This window comes from Spea bombifrons, chromosome 2 (genome assembly GCF_027358695.1).
Source record: "Spea bombifrons isolate aSpeBom1 chromosome 2, aSpeBom1.2.pri, whole genome shotgun sequence".
Taxonomy (NCBI): domain Eukaryota; kingdom Metazoa; phylum Chordata; class Amphibia; order Anura; family Pelobatidae; genus Spea; species Spea bombifrons.
The window spans coordinates 8,088,223-8,106,749 of record NC_071088.1 but is presented as its reverse complement, the minus strand read 5'-3'; the positions used below and the strand labels follow the sequence as shown (position 1 = coordinate 8,106,749).

The 18,527-nt window shown below is 42.9% G+C and overlaps 1 protein-coding gene across 1 annotated transcript; it reads left to right on the top strand.

Annotated features, from left to right (window-relative positions):
• Positions 1-1,647: 1,647 nt before the first annotated feature.
• On the top strand, positions 1,648-16,711 carry MORC3 (MORC family CW-type zinc finger 3). Its single transcript, XM_053456280.1, has 17 exons — positions 1,648-1,740; positions 4,536-4,608; positions 6,843-6,975; positions 7,572-7,786; positions 8,882-9,029; positions 9,363-9,510; positions 10,294-10,425; positions 11,158-11,277; positions 11,382-11,479; positions 11,703-11,804; positions 12,222-12,344; positions 12,441-12,518; positions 13,225-13,246; positions 13,823-13,974; positions 14,227-14,998; positions 15,841-15,980; positions 16,488-16,711. The coding sequence occupies exons 1-17, from the start codon at positions 1,702-1,704 to the stop codon at positions 16,645-16,647; spliced, it is 2,655 nt and encodes an 884-aa protein (XP_053312255.1). The 5' UTR covers positions 1,648-1,701; the 3' UTR covers positions 16,648-16,711.
• The last annotated feature ends 1,816 nt before the right edge of the window (positions 16,712-18,527 follow it).

Here is an 18,527-nt window from a genome sequence, read left to right as displayed (position 1 = left end):
ATATATACACGTGTAAAACGAGTTAAACGATCAATCAACATCACGGCAATCAATGCTATAGTGTCAAATGTCAATACAGTAATACATCACCGAGCCGAGTATTTATCAATCTCCTCGCCGATCAACTCGAGACTCGGCAGGGACTGGGAAACCCCTTAGAACAGTCTTTTCGAGGAGCCGCTTGTCTTGGACGCATGGATCCCTGGCTCCGTCCCGGCCGTCCTGTGCACGTTCTCACAAACACCGCAGGCGAGGCTTCAGAGTTCGTGGTCGTGGCTGTGGGATTTTATAGCCGGTGTGGGGACTTTCCAGAATCTTCCATGGGCGAGTGTCTTTACGTCGTGGTGTTATTTCTAGGTGGCTTCTCTGTCCTACGATGCTGGCCGGGCACCCTAAACAGAGGTCCTTCGCCATGTTGATCGTATGTGCTTGGACGTTCCCTTACCTATTTGGCACAGCGGTCTGTACACGTTGCCGCCTAAGTTACAAGTTATATGACTAGCCTTAACTAATGAAGCCGGGCCCAGGAGTCATATCATTAAAATGATTTACGGTGGACAAATTCTTATTTGACGTTTAACGACCTTCATCAAATTCCTGGGCCTGGGCCATAAATTTAATTAGGATTCAGTCAAAGAAAGAATACGGCCATTTATGTGATTTAGGGTACAATATGCTTAGAAATATAATATACATATTTTCACACTTGGGAACTCTCTGGGTGAAGCACTGCTTCTCCGGGTCGCGGGAGCAGGGTCTTGACATGTCACACTCTCCCCATTTCCCCTTTAAATGGGGGTGTTTCCCATGATGTCAGAAACGCCCACTGACATCAGCGGGAACGCCCCCCGACGTTCGCCCAATTATATGATTCCATCTGTCGCTCCCTAATTTCGCGTAATCTCACTCCCAGAACACGTGACTGTACTAGAGGAGTATGTATGCCACAGGTTCATAGGTATAGTCTATAAGCATTCCTCCCCATTATAGCCTATGGGCATTCCACTCCGTTATAGCCTCTGAGCATCCTTCCCCATTAGAGCCTATGGACATTCCTCCCAATTGTAGCCTATAGGCATTCCTCCCGATTAGTTTATGGGCATTTCTCCCCATTATAGCCTATGAGCATCCTTCCCCATTAGAGCCTGTGGACATTCCTCCCGATTACTTTATGGGCATTTTTCTCCGTTATTGCCTATAGGCATTCCATTATATCATTCCGTTAAGCATGTCCCCTCTATTTCCTTATGTTGTATTTTATGTTTCCTTTTTTATGGGTTAGTACAGGGATGCGGGAGGAGCTACGGGGTGCTCTTGGTTTTATTTACCCCATTCATTTCATCACAACCATTAGCATAATCTGATCTGCCCTAGTCCAGCACTTCTTGTTGTAGTTTATCTGGGGTAGTTTTAAGTAGTATTTTAGGGTAATATTTAATGTGTGGTCCCTATGCGGGTCCTGGAACAAACTAAGTCACCTATAGGACTGTATAGGGCTGTATAGGACCGTTCAGCGACCGTTACCTTCCGTTTGGAATCAGATAGATACGTGACCGCGGACACTCAGGGGCTGTCACGTGAGTAAATAGCCAGTGCGAAAACAAACATCGCAATGTGATTGGCTAACATGAGTAAGCTCCGCCCCGGAAGAGGAGCTCGTTCAGATGTTGTGAATTCGGATAGCAGAACGGTTTTAACAAGATGGCGGCGCAGACGGCGCACGGGATCCGGCTCAGTGCGGTGAGGGGAAGGGCTAAAGGGGGGGGACACGTTGGGGAGGAAGAGCGGGGTGCTGTCATGGCTGCGGGCAGTGAGCGGCCGGTGTGTGACATGCCCTGCGGCTGCGGTGACGGTCATTGCCGTGTGAGGTGTAGTGTCTGGCAGCCTGTATACCTTGCAGGGCTGTTCAGCTGCCACCGTACCGCACAAATTGAACTGAAAACCCTATCACTACGAGACAGTCAGCTGAATGGCTTGTGTCATGGTGTTAATTATCCAGGACGTATGTTATGTCCTGGGAATGCTGGGAGTTGTAGTTCGTTACTCAGCCGTGGTAGCCACTCTGTCATCGCTTGGGGTATTAGCCCCACAGTCGGGGTAAAGGGGCAGATTCCTTCATACTCTACTCCGATTAAATGATGTCTGATTATCCTAGGTGTTGCTATGCTCACTGCTTCATTACAGCTGCAAACCCTGCTTGATTACAGGTGAGACTTAAAACCATGTCCGCCTCCTGACAAGTTGAAGTCTTTCGAAGGGTTAAGCGTTTCGGGTTCCGCTGATCTAGAAAGTTCTGTAGGATATATTGAATGGCTGACGCTCTGTGGCTTGGAGCTGGTTAAAAACACTAGGTGCGATAGTGATAAGGGCTCTTATCGGGCGCAGTTACCCGTCTCTGGCGGACCCGCCTATTTCATGTCTTTATAATATATTTCTCACCAAATAATTTCCCGGCTCGGTCTGGTTACGCTGATAAGGGTCGGCCCCGTGCAGTGATCACCGATTGGTCGTCGCCCGGTTTCTGGCACCATTTCCTCATTGGGCTGGTTCTTGTTTTTTTTTTGTTTACAATAAGAAAAGCCTACTTTGTTGCTATATTTATTCTTAAAGGAATAGCCTTATTTATAATGTCTTCACTGTATTATCCTCTACAGCGTCTGCTGGGCTGCTTCTCCACTTATCTACCACTCTTCCATTAAAGTAACAAAAATTGGAAGGGTGCCTGCTGTGTGTAATGTTGTAGGGTGAATTGGGTCGGTGATGTATAAAAGGAGCGCTGTTACCCCCCCCGCAGCGCTTCCCGGCTCTGTGCGTTGAAAGGATTGCAGTGATGGGTGGAGGAGTCCATCGCGAGGCCTGTCAGGGTTTGTCTTGAATTGTTACATGCAGCTGGTTTCAGTTTCTTTTCCTTGGTCAGTGACAGTGGGTGTGTCGGTGAGTGTGTGTCGGTGGATGAGTGTGCGAGTGAATGTGTGTCGGTGGATGAGTGTGTGAGTGAATGTGTGTCGGTCGGTCGGTCGGTGAGTGTATGAGTGAATGTGTGTCAGTCGGTGAGTGAATGTGTGTCGGTCGGTAGGTGAGTGTGTGTGTGTCATTGTCTGTTTCGTCCTGCTGAAGTAATTAAAACACCAGCAGGCTTCATACAGATTCCTTTACTGGCCCCCGGGGAGGAAATACAGCGTTGTGTCTGTGCTGTTCCCTGGTGACTGTCGCAGGTGTTGTGTTTGCCCCCACGGAGTGCTATAGATAGTAGGGGCTGGTCGTGTAAGGTGTGTTTATGGTTATGGAGAGCTGAACTCTCGTTATCATTGTGCTGCGCTGAGTGCTTTCTGTAGGGTCAGCCACGGCGGTCTCTGCCTGGAAACCTATCCCTGCGCGGTGTGAACACATAGCGACGTAATGATGTGAATATACCGCGCTTCATCTACAAATAGGTTTATAGAGAGGCAATCAAGGAAGTCCATTGCAAAATAAATGAAATCATTTGAGTGTTAAACCCCAGCGCTTTATACACTAATTCCCCTATATATATATATATATTATAATTACTGTCTGCAGTCCAGACAACAAATAATCTGAAATACATGATGGAAGTAAAAGCTGTTATAAAGTCGTATAAACACGGGTATGTGAAAATGCATGAGGAGTAACGTGGGGTTTAGATAGCGGGGGGGCTGACGGGGGGGCACATTGTCAGCGCTGCAGAATATGTTTCTATCAGGGTCAGCTGAAGATCACGTCGGGCCCTGGGCCACACTGTTACAAGGGGCCCTGTCCAGTAGAATCATGTTATATACTCGCCTCGGGCAGTAACAAGGCCGGCTACCTGGCGGCTCTGACATGTTTTTGTATTCATAAAAGAGACAGTCGTGGCACAAAAAGCCTTGGACTGGAGAGCCCCCCGAGCAGTGAGACCCCCCAGACCGAGCGGGTGCGATGGGCAAGCAAAGTAGATAAAACAATTGCTGCCCAGCTGCAGTTACCAATGTCTGTGTGTAACCCAGGACGCTGTATAAAGACACATTTTACAAATGCCCTGGAACCCAAAATAACGCTTCTTGTGTTGCTGTGACAATGTATATAGACAGAGGCGTAATGCATTCATGCACACCTGCGCGTGCACGCACCCCCAGACACTTAAAGGGACTCCCCAGCCATCGTAAGCACTTTAGTTGTTATATCTGTGTGGTCCCTTTACATTTTCGTGGTGTTGCTTTTGCCATGGGGTGGGGGATTGTGCAGAATGGTGGTCTTTTGCTACAACGTGCTTCGGAGGGAATCCCTGTGGTTAAGCAGCAGCCGCTGCGGGTGGCTCCGGGAATTTACATCTTTCTGCCTGACAGGAGGTTTCATTCTTTACGGGATGCCCGTCCTGTGTCAGAGGGAGGAAGGCAATGCTTTTATCTTTCTTACTGTGAACCCGAAATGTAATTGTGTTACTGTGACCCCGAAATGTAATTGTGTTACTGTGAACCCGAAATGTAATTGTGTTACTGTGACCCAGAAATGTAATTGTGTTCTTGTGTCTCTTTCAGCTGTGCCCTAAATTTTTGCACACAAACTCTACGAGTCACACGTGGCCCTTCAGCGCTATCGCGGAGCTTATAGGTAAGTGCCGGAATGTGCCGCCATCTCCTGCGTTAGGACTATGAGGCTGTCACAGCGTTGTATGAGAAAACAAAGTCTCTGTGCCTTTAAGAGACATATAACCATTGGGGGGCGCACTTGGGGCGGTATCACTTTGGATGTGTTAAGGAGAGCATTCAGAAAGCTTAAGTGGGGTTTATCTACTAAATTGTTGGATGACGTAACTGGGTATTGTACATGGACAACTCTTTGGAAGAAAGCCATAAACGGCCACAAATTTAACTGAACATTATTCAAGGCCAACTCAGCCCCTGTTGCAGAGAAACAAATAACCTTCTTCATTGTTTAGTCGATGAGTCCCCATTTAGTGAGTGCAAGAAGTGCATGTTAAAGGGACACTCCAGCCATCATAGGCGCTTTAATTGACTATATCGGAGAGGTCTCGTAACGTTTGTTTGGTCCCCCTGCGTTTTCTCTGTTTGCTGTGCGGGAGCTGCGTTTAGATGACATGTGAATTACGTCTAACGAGCCCCCCCTCGTACACCGCTGTGAGGAGGCAGGGAGCTGCAGCTTCTCCATAGGGAAAGTGATTTATTAAATTGCCTTCTGTGTTAAGCGGTCTCTTTAACCCATTCTAATTTCTAATCTTTTTCTTTCCAAAGCCTGCAGCTTCCTAGCCTTTTCTATCCTTTCTTATTTACACGTTGGGTACGCCGGCCCACCACGAATGGGACTAATCGGCAACGCAGCCGCTGAGGCTCATTTCCTTGGTGATGACATTCTATATATTGATAGAAAACGGGTTTATCCTCTCCGATCTGTCTGTTTTTTACGTTCTTTTTTATATCTGGACGCGGCTTTGTTATAGTAAAAAAATAAATTGTAATCAGAAGCCTGGAGTTGCCCGCGTGTGTATGGGGGCATTCACCCCCATACTGGAGACGGCTCTTTCTGGCCCGTAGTGCCTTATTTTTATGCAGGTCTTTGCTTAGGCCAAACTTTGGCTCTGGTTGCCGTAGTAACGTTCCAGGAATCCTGCCAGATTGGATCTCGATACGTTTCAGATTTTGGCTTGTTAGTCTGAACCCAGGCCAGTTGCTCCAGTAACAGCCGGAGACGGTGCCTTTTTGGATATTGCCGCCGGTATATTAGTAGATCAGAGGTGTTGGTGAATCCTCCCGAATCCGCAAAATGTATTGTCTGTGGAGCGGAAGATATGTATGTTTAACCCGTTCATGGCGAGACCTGTTTTACACTACAGATCAAAAAGCAGTTTATTGGCATTTTTATTGTTCGCAGGCACTAGATTTGTACTGAAATCTGTAAAGTGTCGCTTAGTGGGAATAAAACGTCTGAAGACAAAAAGCTGTTAATGAGACTGGTGCAGCTAAAATAAAATACCCCGTATCATATCCATGGATTTGTCTTGATTGGCAGATTCTATTTGCCCCATAAAGGGACAGTCTAATGCTCTCCTAGACAGACAGAGGGTGAGCTCCTCGTGAAAGAATGCATGTTAAAGGCCTTTAATATACTTCATAAAACTGCAGTATTATGCAAGATCCTATTGCAATTAATGGAAGCTTTCTGTGCTTGAGCACAGGTGGTCTCAGACCCCCAGCCAGAAACCCCCCCCCATGCCAGCGCTGGAGCAGACTTGTGAGTATATCACATGGGCGAAGGCAGCGGCAGCATCTCTTGCAAGCCAAGTAGTTGGAGGCTGGGGAGAGCGTTAAATGCATATGGGGGGGAGGATTCTGTAGAATCCCTCCATGCATTAGCAAGGAAGACCACATAATATTTAATGGGACCCCCAAGCTATCGTATGCATTAAAGTGCATTACTTTATGTCGCTGTTTCCAGATTCCAGCCATGGCTTAATTGGAGCTTATTGTTTAGATCATCCTGTAATTAGTTTAGGATCACTGCAATTGCGAATCCCCTGCCAGCTACACAAATACCATTGGCACGTAATCCCTGGGTTTAAGTCAAAATGTTGGCATTTAACTAGTGCCGGTGCCAGCGGTGGATAGAAAGGTAAAGTTTTTATAGAACTTCCTACAGAAACCTTAAAATAAGAGAAATCAATTGAATTGTTTTTGTTTCTGAACAAAACATTTATCCTGCAGATGTTAGATGATTACTAAAGAGTCTCTGTCCCTTTAATTTATGGTTTCTCATGCTGCTGTGAGTTATACTTTGTTTTATCCCTTTATTGGATGTGTTTGTCATATTCTCTCTCTCTCTACTTTCAGATAATGCCTATGATCCCGATGTGAATGCAAAACAAATCTGGATCGACAAAACTGTCATGAGCTTCCAGGTATGCTTGACGTTTACTGACAATGGCAACGGCATGACTCCTGATAAACTCCACAAAATGCTCAGGTAAGCAACGAGAGACATTGCGTTGGGCTTTAATCACTAAATCACTAGCAGGAGAGTTGAGGAAACTCAATACATACTATATATATATATATATATATAACACATACACACGAGGGAAGTTTGAAAAGTTTCCGCACTTCTTTAATATAAATATTCTTTTGTTCTCTCCGAGTGAGGAGACTTTTGCTGATTGAGCTATACATTACACAGGGCCAGTGACAGTCTTCCTGCAGCAGAAGCTCCATACGCTCCTGTCGACTTTTTGAATAAACCCCTGTGTCTTAAAACTGTTTTTTTAACTATTTCTTTTTATCATTCAATAAAAAAATCATACAAAATGAGGATGAGGGATGTGGAACGTCCAATGTGTTTTATTGATGAGTTCATCATCGCACGTGAGCCGACCCCAAGGCTCTTCCGAATTCTTATCAGTAATTAAACCAAGATATTTTAATTTCAGGCAGGAAGTTTATATTTACCGGTAGTTCTAAAAACCTTCACCTTTTTAATGCGGTTGTTAAGGTTGCTGCCGACATAAACGGGGGTCCTCGAGCCCTCACGCCATTGTGATTAATGAAATCTTTTTTAATTTGCAGCTTTGGCTTCAGCGATAAAGTTGCCATAAATGGCCACGTTCCTGTCGGACTCTACGGCAACGGGTTTAAATCCGGATCGATGCGGCTGGGGAAGGATGCCATCGTGTTCACCAAAAACGAGTCTGGGATGCACGTGGGCATGCTGTCCCAATCCTACCTGGAGGCAATTCATGCAGAGCACGTCATTGTCCCCATAATATCATTCAACAAGCAAAATATCCTTTTTGTCCGTCGTAAAGCACTTGGGTAGGCCTGCAGTAAGTGGAAATAAATATTGATTTATCGCTTATGAAACCAGCATAATAGTATCCATAACATAATATTTTATTAATATTAACCATTAATATTTTGTAGAAATGTATCTTCATGTCATGAGCAGTCGTTAACCTGTTCATGATCTGCATCATTCCTTTACAGCAGCATTTTTTTATTTTAACTTATACGATTTTTTACGATTTTACCTTTTTTATCTAATTGCAAGTGGATGATGCTCCATCAGTATATATAGACGCTGCTGGCTCCTGTACCGTCAGCGACCAGCGCTGCCCTCCGCATCTGTGCCGTTGTGCGTTACAGGAGGCGATTGACAAAGGCAAGTCTCTTCCTTTATGTAAAATAATTTAAATATATATAAGGTGCGTTTTATTATATCTCGCGTTACTCCTCCCCCTTCACCATAAAGATAATTATTTAAGCTTGTTAATAAGTGTATCAGGGTTGGGTCGAGCAGGAATTATTTAATTTATATAGCACCATCATATTCCGTAGCACTGTACAATGGGTAAACAGGACATAAGTTGATTTACGGAAACAAAAGGTGAGAAGGGCCCTGCTCAAATGAGCTAACAATCTAGAGGCAGTTAGAGTGTATAACATAAGAGGTAAAAGTACCACCCTTTGTGACGGACCGGCCGTGCTAGTTAAAGAAATAATAATATTGCTGGATGTTAATGCAGTCCGAAAGCCGAGGGACTGGGAAACGTGAGCTAGAGGTGAGTGGGAGTTAATCTGTCCGTTGATAGACGTCCCTGAAGAAGTGGCTCATGAGGAATTTCTTTGAAGGGCTGAAGGTGGGGGAGATAAGTTGCCCCTAAATTACTCCAGTGCTTCAGCTCCTTAATAACGTCTGCTGCTGAATATTTCATACAAGGAGGGTTTCCCTTGTGCCAGGCATACTCTCTCACCAGCCTCCGCATACAGATTGTGTTTAACCTCTTACGCTCCATGCACTCCCCCACTTCTGTAGTTCTGTGACTTCACTTCTCTCCTTCGACATCCGCTCGATTGTTTTTCCTTAACGTTGATTTAACAGCGGCTGGTAAATACTGAAGATTCCGAGGCTAATTTAAAAGCGATTTTAACTCATTCGCTGTTATCGAGTGAAAAGGAATTGCTGGCTGAACTGGATGCCATCCTAGGTAAAAAGGGGACACGAATAATCATCTGGAACCTGCGCAGGTAACGTTTGTATCTCTGCTTAATACTAACATTTGCTTGTCTTTAACACCCCCCCCCCCCCACACACACACACACACACGACACTACAGCCTGTTTTGGGCAGATACCAAAGGTACACGGCACAGACCCCCAACATGTGCTGTGCACAGGGGAGCATATGTGTCTCTTCCCTCTCGCTTCTCTCTGTCTCTATTAAATTTGATATAAAGTATCCCTGTTTGTCAAAAGCTGTCCTTAACGTAGAAGTTGGCTAAATACATTTACCCTAACAGTGAATTACGATAAAAAAAATACTTATTTTCAGTTAACCTTTTTTTCTTCTTCTACTTTTAGGGACAAGAACAAATTTCTAGAATTTGATTTTGATAAGGACAAATATGATATCAGGATTCCCGACGAAATAGACGGTACTTTGAAGAGAGGCTACAAGAAAATGGAAAGAGCCGACCAGGTTGCACCAGATAGCGATTACTCACTGAGAGTAAGTATAATCTCACCTGAGAAAGCAATAGATGAACCGACTGTTACCTTTCCCATTGGGAGGGTGAGAATCTAGAACCTGCTAAGACTGCTCTAGAGAGAGAACCCGTAGTTTTTAGTACTTTAAGAATTTCTCACTGCTTAGAGGGGATATTATAACAATATAAAGAGCTCTTCAGCGACCTGATCATAACAGAAATGTACAAAGAACAAGCGATCATCCACTGAGACGGGAAGAGCGGAGATTTCATACACAGCAAAGGAAGGGATTCTTTACAGTGTGGGCAGTAAAGGTATGGAATTCACTGCCGAGAGAGGGGTTTCTATCACATACAATGGATGACTTCAAAAAGGGTCTGTATGTTTTTGGTAGAAAAGCAGAACATACAGTGCTACAAATTATAGAATAAACAATATTTTAGAGCATTTTGGAGTCAAAAACAAGTTTTCCCTTCAAAGTGGCAAAAAGTTTTAAAAAAATAGGTTTAATTGGATTTAATTGGATTTTTTGCCTTCCTTTTGGTTTAAAAGCATGAATGATAGGAAGAAGGGTTGAACTCTAATGTTTTTTTTTTCTTTCTTCAACCTAAGCTATTATGTTTACCAACGCTACAACTGGAGAATGTGACATAAAAACAGAAATAGTTCTCAGAAATGTTTAACCAAAATGCAAATTGTGAAACATGTTCTATGGCGCATACCTTTGCAGTGAGATTTCTTCTCTATGGAAGTATTGGCTGTGTGTAGGTGGCCTATTTTCAACTTTTTTTCCCCCCCTTTACAGGCTTACTGCAGCATCTTGTATTTAAAACCGCGGATGCAGATTATTTTAAGGGGACAGAAAGTTCAAACGCAGCTTGTCTGCAAAAGTCTTGCACACATAGAAAAAGATGTCTACAGACCCAAATTCCTGGCTGTATCCTTATTTTTGGACAGTGTGAAAAGAACAAAGCATTATGTCGATGCCTATTGTTAACATGCGCAAACAAAGCTTGGTATCCTTAAAGGTATCTATTCACACCCGTGGAATGGGGACAGGTTGGAGGTCAGGTTTTGCCTGCCGCTGTTGCTTGCACCGGAGCTGCCGGTGTCACCGCATACGTTTAAATATCATGAAAGACCAAGGGAGCTCAATATGTATTACTAGCAGAACGAAGGAGACTGGAGATGTGATAGAAACAGAGTACCGAAATTTATTTCAGAGGAGTAATGTTAGATCAAAAGGCCATAATCTAAGCCTACAGGGTCAGGGGCTTAGATGTAATTTAATGAAGTGGTAGATAAATAGAACAGCCTCCCATTAGAAGTGGTAGAGGGTCATACTGTGAGGAATGTAAACATGCATTCAATAGGCACGAGTCTTTACATCATGGAAAGACCAAATGGGCCGACTGGGTCTTATCTGACGTCAAATACTATGTTTCTGTAAGTAAGGTTTACAAAGTCGCTACCTTGAGAGGTTAAAAAAATAACAGTCCGTAACTTTTGAGACATTGTGCCTTTTCTCTGTCCTTGTGGGCAAGCCTGTCGATGTGAAGTTCATGCGCAGCATTACATCCAGTCCTCGGATTAGAAGGGGGCAGCTTTTTTGGTTTTTTTTTTTTTTTTAATTTCTTAAATTATATGAAATTTTCCTTAGTCTGGTTAGCCTAAAACTGTAACAATCACCTTTGGATACAACTGTCGTAACAAGGAGCACTACGGAATAATGATGTACCATAAGAACCGCCTTATCAAAGCCTATGTGAGGGTTGGCTGTCAACTAAAGGTAATTATTTTCTTATATGTTTTCTAGTTTTTAAGTTATTAAAAAGGCTCGAAATTAATTTAAATTACTGCGTGAATAAAATAACCCTTTGAAATTATTTCCAGGCAAACAATATGGGAGTCGGGGTGGTTGGAGTCATTCAGTGCAACTTCTTAAAGCCTACTCACAATAAGCAAGATTTTGATTATACAAATGATTACAGGTAAGCAATGTCATCTGTGATGTCATCTATTAGACAATTGATGTAATGCAGACGGCGGCAATCGGATACCTTGCTTCGCTATGGAACCAAATGAATCATCATCATAATTAATCTGAAAGGAACTCTAGATTCGCCCGACCCGTTGAATGCATAGACTGCGGAAATTGTTGGTGATGTTATCCCTTTTGCGTATTTTTTGTTAAAATCTCCTACTTCTTTACAGACTCACGCTCACCGCATTGGGGGAGAAGCTCAACGATTACTGGAATGAAATGACAATGAAGAAAAACCTGGATTCAACAAGTGTACCTGTGGAGGACACACAGTAAGCGATAGACTTGGAGAAACCATAGTTTGGAGAAAACATTGAGGACACTTCTATTGCATCGTGAAATGGCCCTAAATATTTTTCATATTAATGATGCTTAAACCTAATGCTTCCTATGTGGTGGGACAGCAGATCAGACCCATTCAGCCGATCTAGTCTTCCCATTCTTACTGATGTAAAGACTCTTAAATAAGAACTTTTAATTAGTCCTTGGTTCAGAATAACCATATGCCAGGCATGTTTAAATGTCTTTATTAACGTTTACCACTTCTCCTGGGAGGCTCTTCTGTTTATCTGCTAGCCTCTCGGTAAGATTTAATATTTAATTCACTATATTTTCTTGTCTCGTTGTCAGGGGAGCGGTGTGTAAGGCTACTCTACCCAATCTTCACATTTTTCTTCTCCCCTCGATAGAAAAAGTCCAGACCAGACCTGGGTTCAATGCGATTCGTGTCTGAAGTGGCGAAAGCTTCCGGACGCCATGGGCAAGCTCCCTGTAAAGTGGTACTGCTATATGAACGCGGACCCGCAATTCAGGTAGATATGTTGTATATCTGAAGTGTCGGTGCGGAAGGAGCATCTGTTACTACATCGATGTGCGATCATTTCTGTCTTATTCTTTATCCCAATCAGAGATTGCAACGTACCGGAGGAACCTGAGGACGACGATGCAATTACCCATTCTACATATGAGAAGACATACAAGAGAAGGTAATTACTCTCTGACCTGGGAAATGTATCAAAAATATCTGTTCCTCTCGGGCCAAAAAGATCCCTTAGAGAAGATTGATTCCCTAATAATTCAGTCTTCTAGGCTTCTACAACTATCTGGCTGTGATCTGTGCCAGGATCGTTGTTGTCTTCTGTAAGCCGTAAGGTCCTTCTTCTGTAGAAAAGAATTTGGTCGTAATTGTGCTAGATTGTTGGGAAAGTATATAAAAAAAATAAAATAAAAAAAAAAGGGCAGGAAGGCTGCCCCCTGTTAGCTTGTAAGTGAACATCAAAGGTGACATCCAAATGTGGTCCCTTTATTTCACTGTTTGGTGATGGGACATATATCGGCACTCAGCGGGGTCTATTCATTGAATGAAAAGTTTGCAGCTCCTTCACTTCACTATTCATTCTGAAGAGCCATCCCCAGCGAGCTTCTGCTTCAGGAAGAGCTTCCCTGTCCCCGATATAATGTATACTTAAATCAATGAGATTTCTTTAGACTCGCCGTACGCATTGAATTGAAAATGAATAGTGTTGGTCCGTCATTATGAATAGTAAAGTGAAATCAAAAGACAAACGCTCCTTCCAAATTTATCTTTGAATAAACCCCATTGATACTCAAGTGAATTATAATGTATTTTACACTCTACTCGTTATTGGTTTTGTGCTAATTTTATCTCTCGTCGTGTTTTTCTCTCAACAGAAAATGTGAACAACTTCTGCAGGTGCGTTATCTTTATTATTTTAGTTAGATAAGTTTATTATATTATCTTCTTGCCCACTAACAAGTCATAAGACCCCTCTGTCCTCTATCTTCTACATGAAGGACAATGAGTTGTTTGGAGTCGTTCACGTGATGGATAAGTAGGACTGTCGCTGAGGATACCCAGGCTATCTGTGGGTTTTAGCTCGATTTATACATATATGCTGCGTGTGGAGTCAGTTTCTGCCTTCCCTAAAGATACTTGTGATTATAAATTTTAAAGCGGAGTTGCGCAGTAAGAAATCCTCTAAAGCAGATGGGAATCACAATGCAATCTTCCCTCAGGGATATGGTCTCCTCGCTTCTTTTTTAAAGTTTGTAATAGATGTAAAGTTCTAAGTGGCAATAAATTGATTCTAATGAATAAAACCAGAATTCCACAGAGCTTTTGTTGTACTGTTAATGTAAAACTGGGTATTTAATATATATAAACATATGAGGAAAAAAATGCCTTTTTTTTTTTTTTTTTTTTTTTTTTTTACTGGTGTAGAATGATTTTACTCTTCTTTTTATTTTCCTTTTTTGTCTGTTGGAACAGATCAATGAAAAAGCAACAATTCTTTTCACTCCCCCAAATAAAGACCTACAGCCAACGCTGAATTCATGTGCAAGACTCTTAAATAAGTGGTCTTCTTCTTTCCCGGCAAGATCTTCCGAACTCGTTTCTGAGAGCTTTTACACAGATTACAGGTAAACTGCCCTGTGAACAGTTTGGAAGCTGCTGCTTAGGGCAACGCACCCCATCCTTCCATTCCAATGGGGTCCTTCTGTGAAGCAGACAAGGGGCTGCCGCATCCCCCCGGCTACTCTAGCCAATATTACACACCCTTGGTTTATTGGATACTCGCTATAGAGAAATAGAACGTATTCCAGTCCATGAACTTCTCCGTTCCATAATTCTCTTACAGCACACTATAAAATAATCTTTTATTTTGTCCTCAGAAATAAACGTCTACTTGCAATAGACAGCCCTCCCATCTCCGCTAAAAAGCCAAAGGCTGAAACTATTGAGTTAACTGACGAGGTCGATGAGATTGAAGACGGTGATGTTATCATCCTTGAAGATAGCAGCACCCCGAAACCCATATCCGAGAGCGAGGCGTGTGAGAACGATTGGACCGCTAGCCCCGTTCACGAGGAGCGCACTGAGCACAGGCCTCCGATCGAGTCGAGTGTGAGCGACGTGTCTGCGGTAGCCACTCAGACTGAAGGGGTACGTCTGACTGTAAAAAAGGAAGAGGATGTCCGCGAAACGGAGTTCCCGGAAGACCACCAGCCCTACGCTCACTGCAACGGATCAGGAACCCCCCGAGAACCCGAAAACCTCTGCAACCCACAGAGTCCGGCGTGCGCAAACAATCACGAGAGAGAAACCTACAGAAAGTACTGCGGAAGCCTGGAACAGAAAGTGAAAGACTTACAGAATCAGCTGGTCGAAATGAAACACAATTCCGTGAAAAAAGAGGTTTATCACAAGTTAACGCAAACCGGCGACGGCCTTTTTGGCAAATCTGAAAACGCCCCGAAGCAGCTGGTTGCGCAGTACGAGCAGGCGCTCAAAGAAATCGACAGACTGAAGCTACAGTGCAGCGCTTTACTGAGAAGTAAATCCGCGCAGAGCGCCGGACCTCCCGGAGACGGGAACGGCAGAGCGGACGACCTGGCGAGACAGCTAGGCGTGTGTTCTACTGAACGAGATCAGTATAAACTGGAGGTGAGTTTGTTGCGTAGCTTGGCTTTAGGTTTAATTTGCTGCTTAGTTTGGGAAGTTCCCTAAAGTGAAAGAAACATACTAGTCGTTTGCAGTCTTTAAAGGGATGGCAAAACTAGCGGTGCGTCTCGGAATCCGAGAGTGATCGTTTCAAACAACTGAGACGCTTAACTGCTCTTTAAAACTTAAAGGGAGCTGTCACATCCATGTTCAGCATAACTGGGTGCACACGATAGCTGTGTTTCACCTTTAAATAATCTCTTCCTATTGTAAATGCGTGGCAGGAGGCAGGACTAACCCCGGTTTTCCTGCCAGGCACTTTTGCTGAACACTTGTCCTGCTTACCGGTGCAGTGCGTTTCAGGGGTCCCAACTAAACCCCCACACTTATATCATCCAAAACCGGTGTAAAATAATGTGCTTTTTTATTGTTTTGGGGATATTTAGTTTTTAACACCCCACATGGTAGCAGCCGGTCCGTGACGTTCTTTCTTCTCCACACCCGCCCTATTAAAGGTTTCCTTGGGAGGTACGGAATTATACCTCCCGTTGTTATCTCCTCTTTAGTAAGTTGCTGATTGAGGTTGATTGGTACAGGCAGCCTTTGTAAGGGTGGAGGTAGGAGAAGGAAGAAAACTTCCGCAGTGGAGGCAGATTACCTAATGTTAGCCCTGCCACAGGCTGCCACCGACCTCCGAGTCTTCAAAACAATTAACAGCGCATAGGTTAATTTAATACAAATATTTACAGACCCATTTAGGGTGTAAGAAAGGCTAAAGCTGTTTTTGTTTGTTTTTTGTTTCGTTTTTCTATGGGTTTTGCATCTTTTTCATGTGTCTGCCGCAGGTTGAAAAACTGAATGAAGAGAGAGCACAGCTGACTTTGCAGAATAACCAACTGAAGACCGAGGTGCAGCAGTTGAAGCTCATGGTTCAAGACATGAACAAAAACAACCCTGCCTGGACCAGCTCGTTGGGGGAGGAAAGGTATTTTAGGAGCACCTTTTAGTTTTTATATTCATAGATATATTTTGAGTTTTAGCTTTATTGGCTATATCCCGAGCCCTTTACCTTATTTATTATTATTTTATAAAGCGCCATCAAATTCCATAGCGCTGTACAATGGGATGTATGTATGGGCTTTTAAAACGCTTTTAAATAGCGTGCAGTTGCTATAAACTTGTGTGCGGGTTATTATTATGGGGCAAATACTTGGTAGGCGGCACACTAACATGCCAGTGATGGCAACAAGCCACAAAGTCCTGCTTTATTTTCCTAATATGTTAAAGGGACATTCTAGCTGCATATGATGGCCAGGGTGTCCCTTTAATTGCTGGGGGGGCATCTAGCATAGTAAGCTTATTTTAGCAGGAACCTCATCACCTTTTGTTGTAAGATGCTTCTTATGTCCTGTGGAATATGACGGCGCCGTGTAACTCCACGCATAACGCTCTGCAGACCGCCATGCTGACTCGAACAAACCTTCTTTTTCAGTCTGAAGCTACGGATTCTCCGAATGAATGTCGCCGGTCTGCTCACCACATTGATGCCCGAATTGGATTTGCAGCAGACGGACTATGGCTTCGACGCGGTTGATGACATTTTAGTGCAAGTGTTGGAACAAACTGAAAAACAGGCCAACGGACATGAATAAGTGGAACGTCTACCGCAGAGCTATTGTTTTGTTAGCGCTTGTTTCTATGCCACTAAAATGACCTCCAGCTCCCGTTTCACGGCCTTCTGGGAGATCGAGAGACTCAAGGCCATTTTTTTTTTTTCTTTTTTTCAAGGAAAATAATAAATTTTTTTCTGAAGACGGTGATTTTATGCACTGAGAGATTACCTCAATTTTTATACAAATTTTCAGGTGTAGAGCAAGTTACTTTATTTTTCCATTGTTAACATGCCAAAAAAACAGAAACCTTATAATAATTTAGGGTGAAGAATCTCTTATGTATTATTATTATTGTAATGTGTAAATATTGTTCCATTTTATCTCTTGGGAAATGCATCAATCACCGCCCAAGATTTTGTTTTTCTTTGTAAAGGCTGAAACAAATACTGTTCTCTTCCAGTTTTGGTTAAATGATGTACAGTTATACATATAGAGCAAGTGTGCCAAACCGCTAGATAAACGTTCTGGGTACAATGGTTGATTTGATCTTTGGAGGTAGTCCTGATCCATAAATGGGCCGTTTAGGGAGATCTCCCTTGTACCCGGACGAATGAGCGCAGGCACAACAGGTGGTCTGATTCCCCCAAGAGGACAATATGCCCCCTGGTTTTGCCGCAGCGGCACTACTGCCCTCCATGGACCTCTGCCACCTTAGGCCAAGTTGGCCCAAGCCACATTACGTCTCTGGGTAGGATCTTCATTTATGTTGAAAAAGTCCTTAAAGGTACTCTTACCACAGAATATATATATATATATCTTATACTGCTTCCCGGTCAGAGTAACACTGCTCTGCCCCTTCGCTACTATTTTTAAATATTGCTATGAATCGTTTCACATTGAAATTCAGACCTGACTTTATAATATTTCTTGCATTTGTAAAGCTACTTAAAACAAATCCAGCGTATCTCTCCTGTTCTATTTTATACCGAGTATTTAAAGCACAAACCTGGATGACTTGTATTGGGGGAGCGTCTGCCCTCGTTTGTGTTAAGCATTTTGCCGTGTCATGTATAACTAAATAGTCAAGGAAAGATTTAAGAACTCTTGCACATTGCCTATGCATTGTACGGGGCCAGCACAGCCCTCTACATTAAAAAAAAAAAAAAACATTACTATGGAACCCTAGAACGTGTTCTATATATGACCGTGTTGGCGGTGACTAAGGGGTTTCAAATTTAAAAACTATTAGTATGATGGGAGTTTTTTTTCTACAGTTTATAATCTGTTATTAACCTTTTAGGTACCTAAAGTGTATGCCCTCTGGCAGTCATAGGGTTAATCCAGAGTATTACATTACGATTCCAAGTTCGTGCCACTAAATCTATGGCTTGCATTTTGTGTGTATGTGAAGATTTCTTTTTATATTGCTTTTTTTGAACAAAGGAAAGTGTATATACTGCAGATGAGTTCTGTTGCCTACTATTTATATATCTAAAGTATTCTGGAAACAAATCTGGTTAACTTTGGAACTTTTCTAAACTGCTCTTTTATTTTATTTTTTTACTTTTAAGCATATCTAAATTCACCTTTTTTTATACTGACTTCCGAAAGGAAGATGTGAAATTTGGACGGCGTATTAAAGAACAAACACGTTTAAAAGAGATTTTATAAAGGTACAGCGAGTGCATGATAAGTGCGGAGCCTGAAATCATGCTTGTGCCATAATGATATACTTCATTTTATATTACGCTTCTTTTATGGGTGTAATACTGCAGCTTTGGATGATTTTGTCTGGTTTTGTTGATGTATCGGGGTCTCTCAAGCCAAAATTATCACAGTAGGGGGTGGCAGGGGCATGGTATCCTAATTATGTTAAAGCCATTATATGTATTTCAATGCATATGAAAGATAAGAGGTCC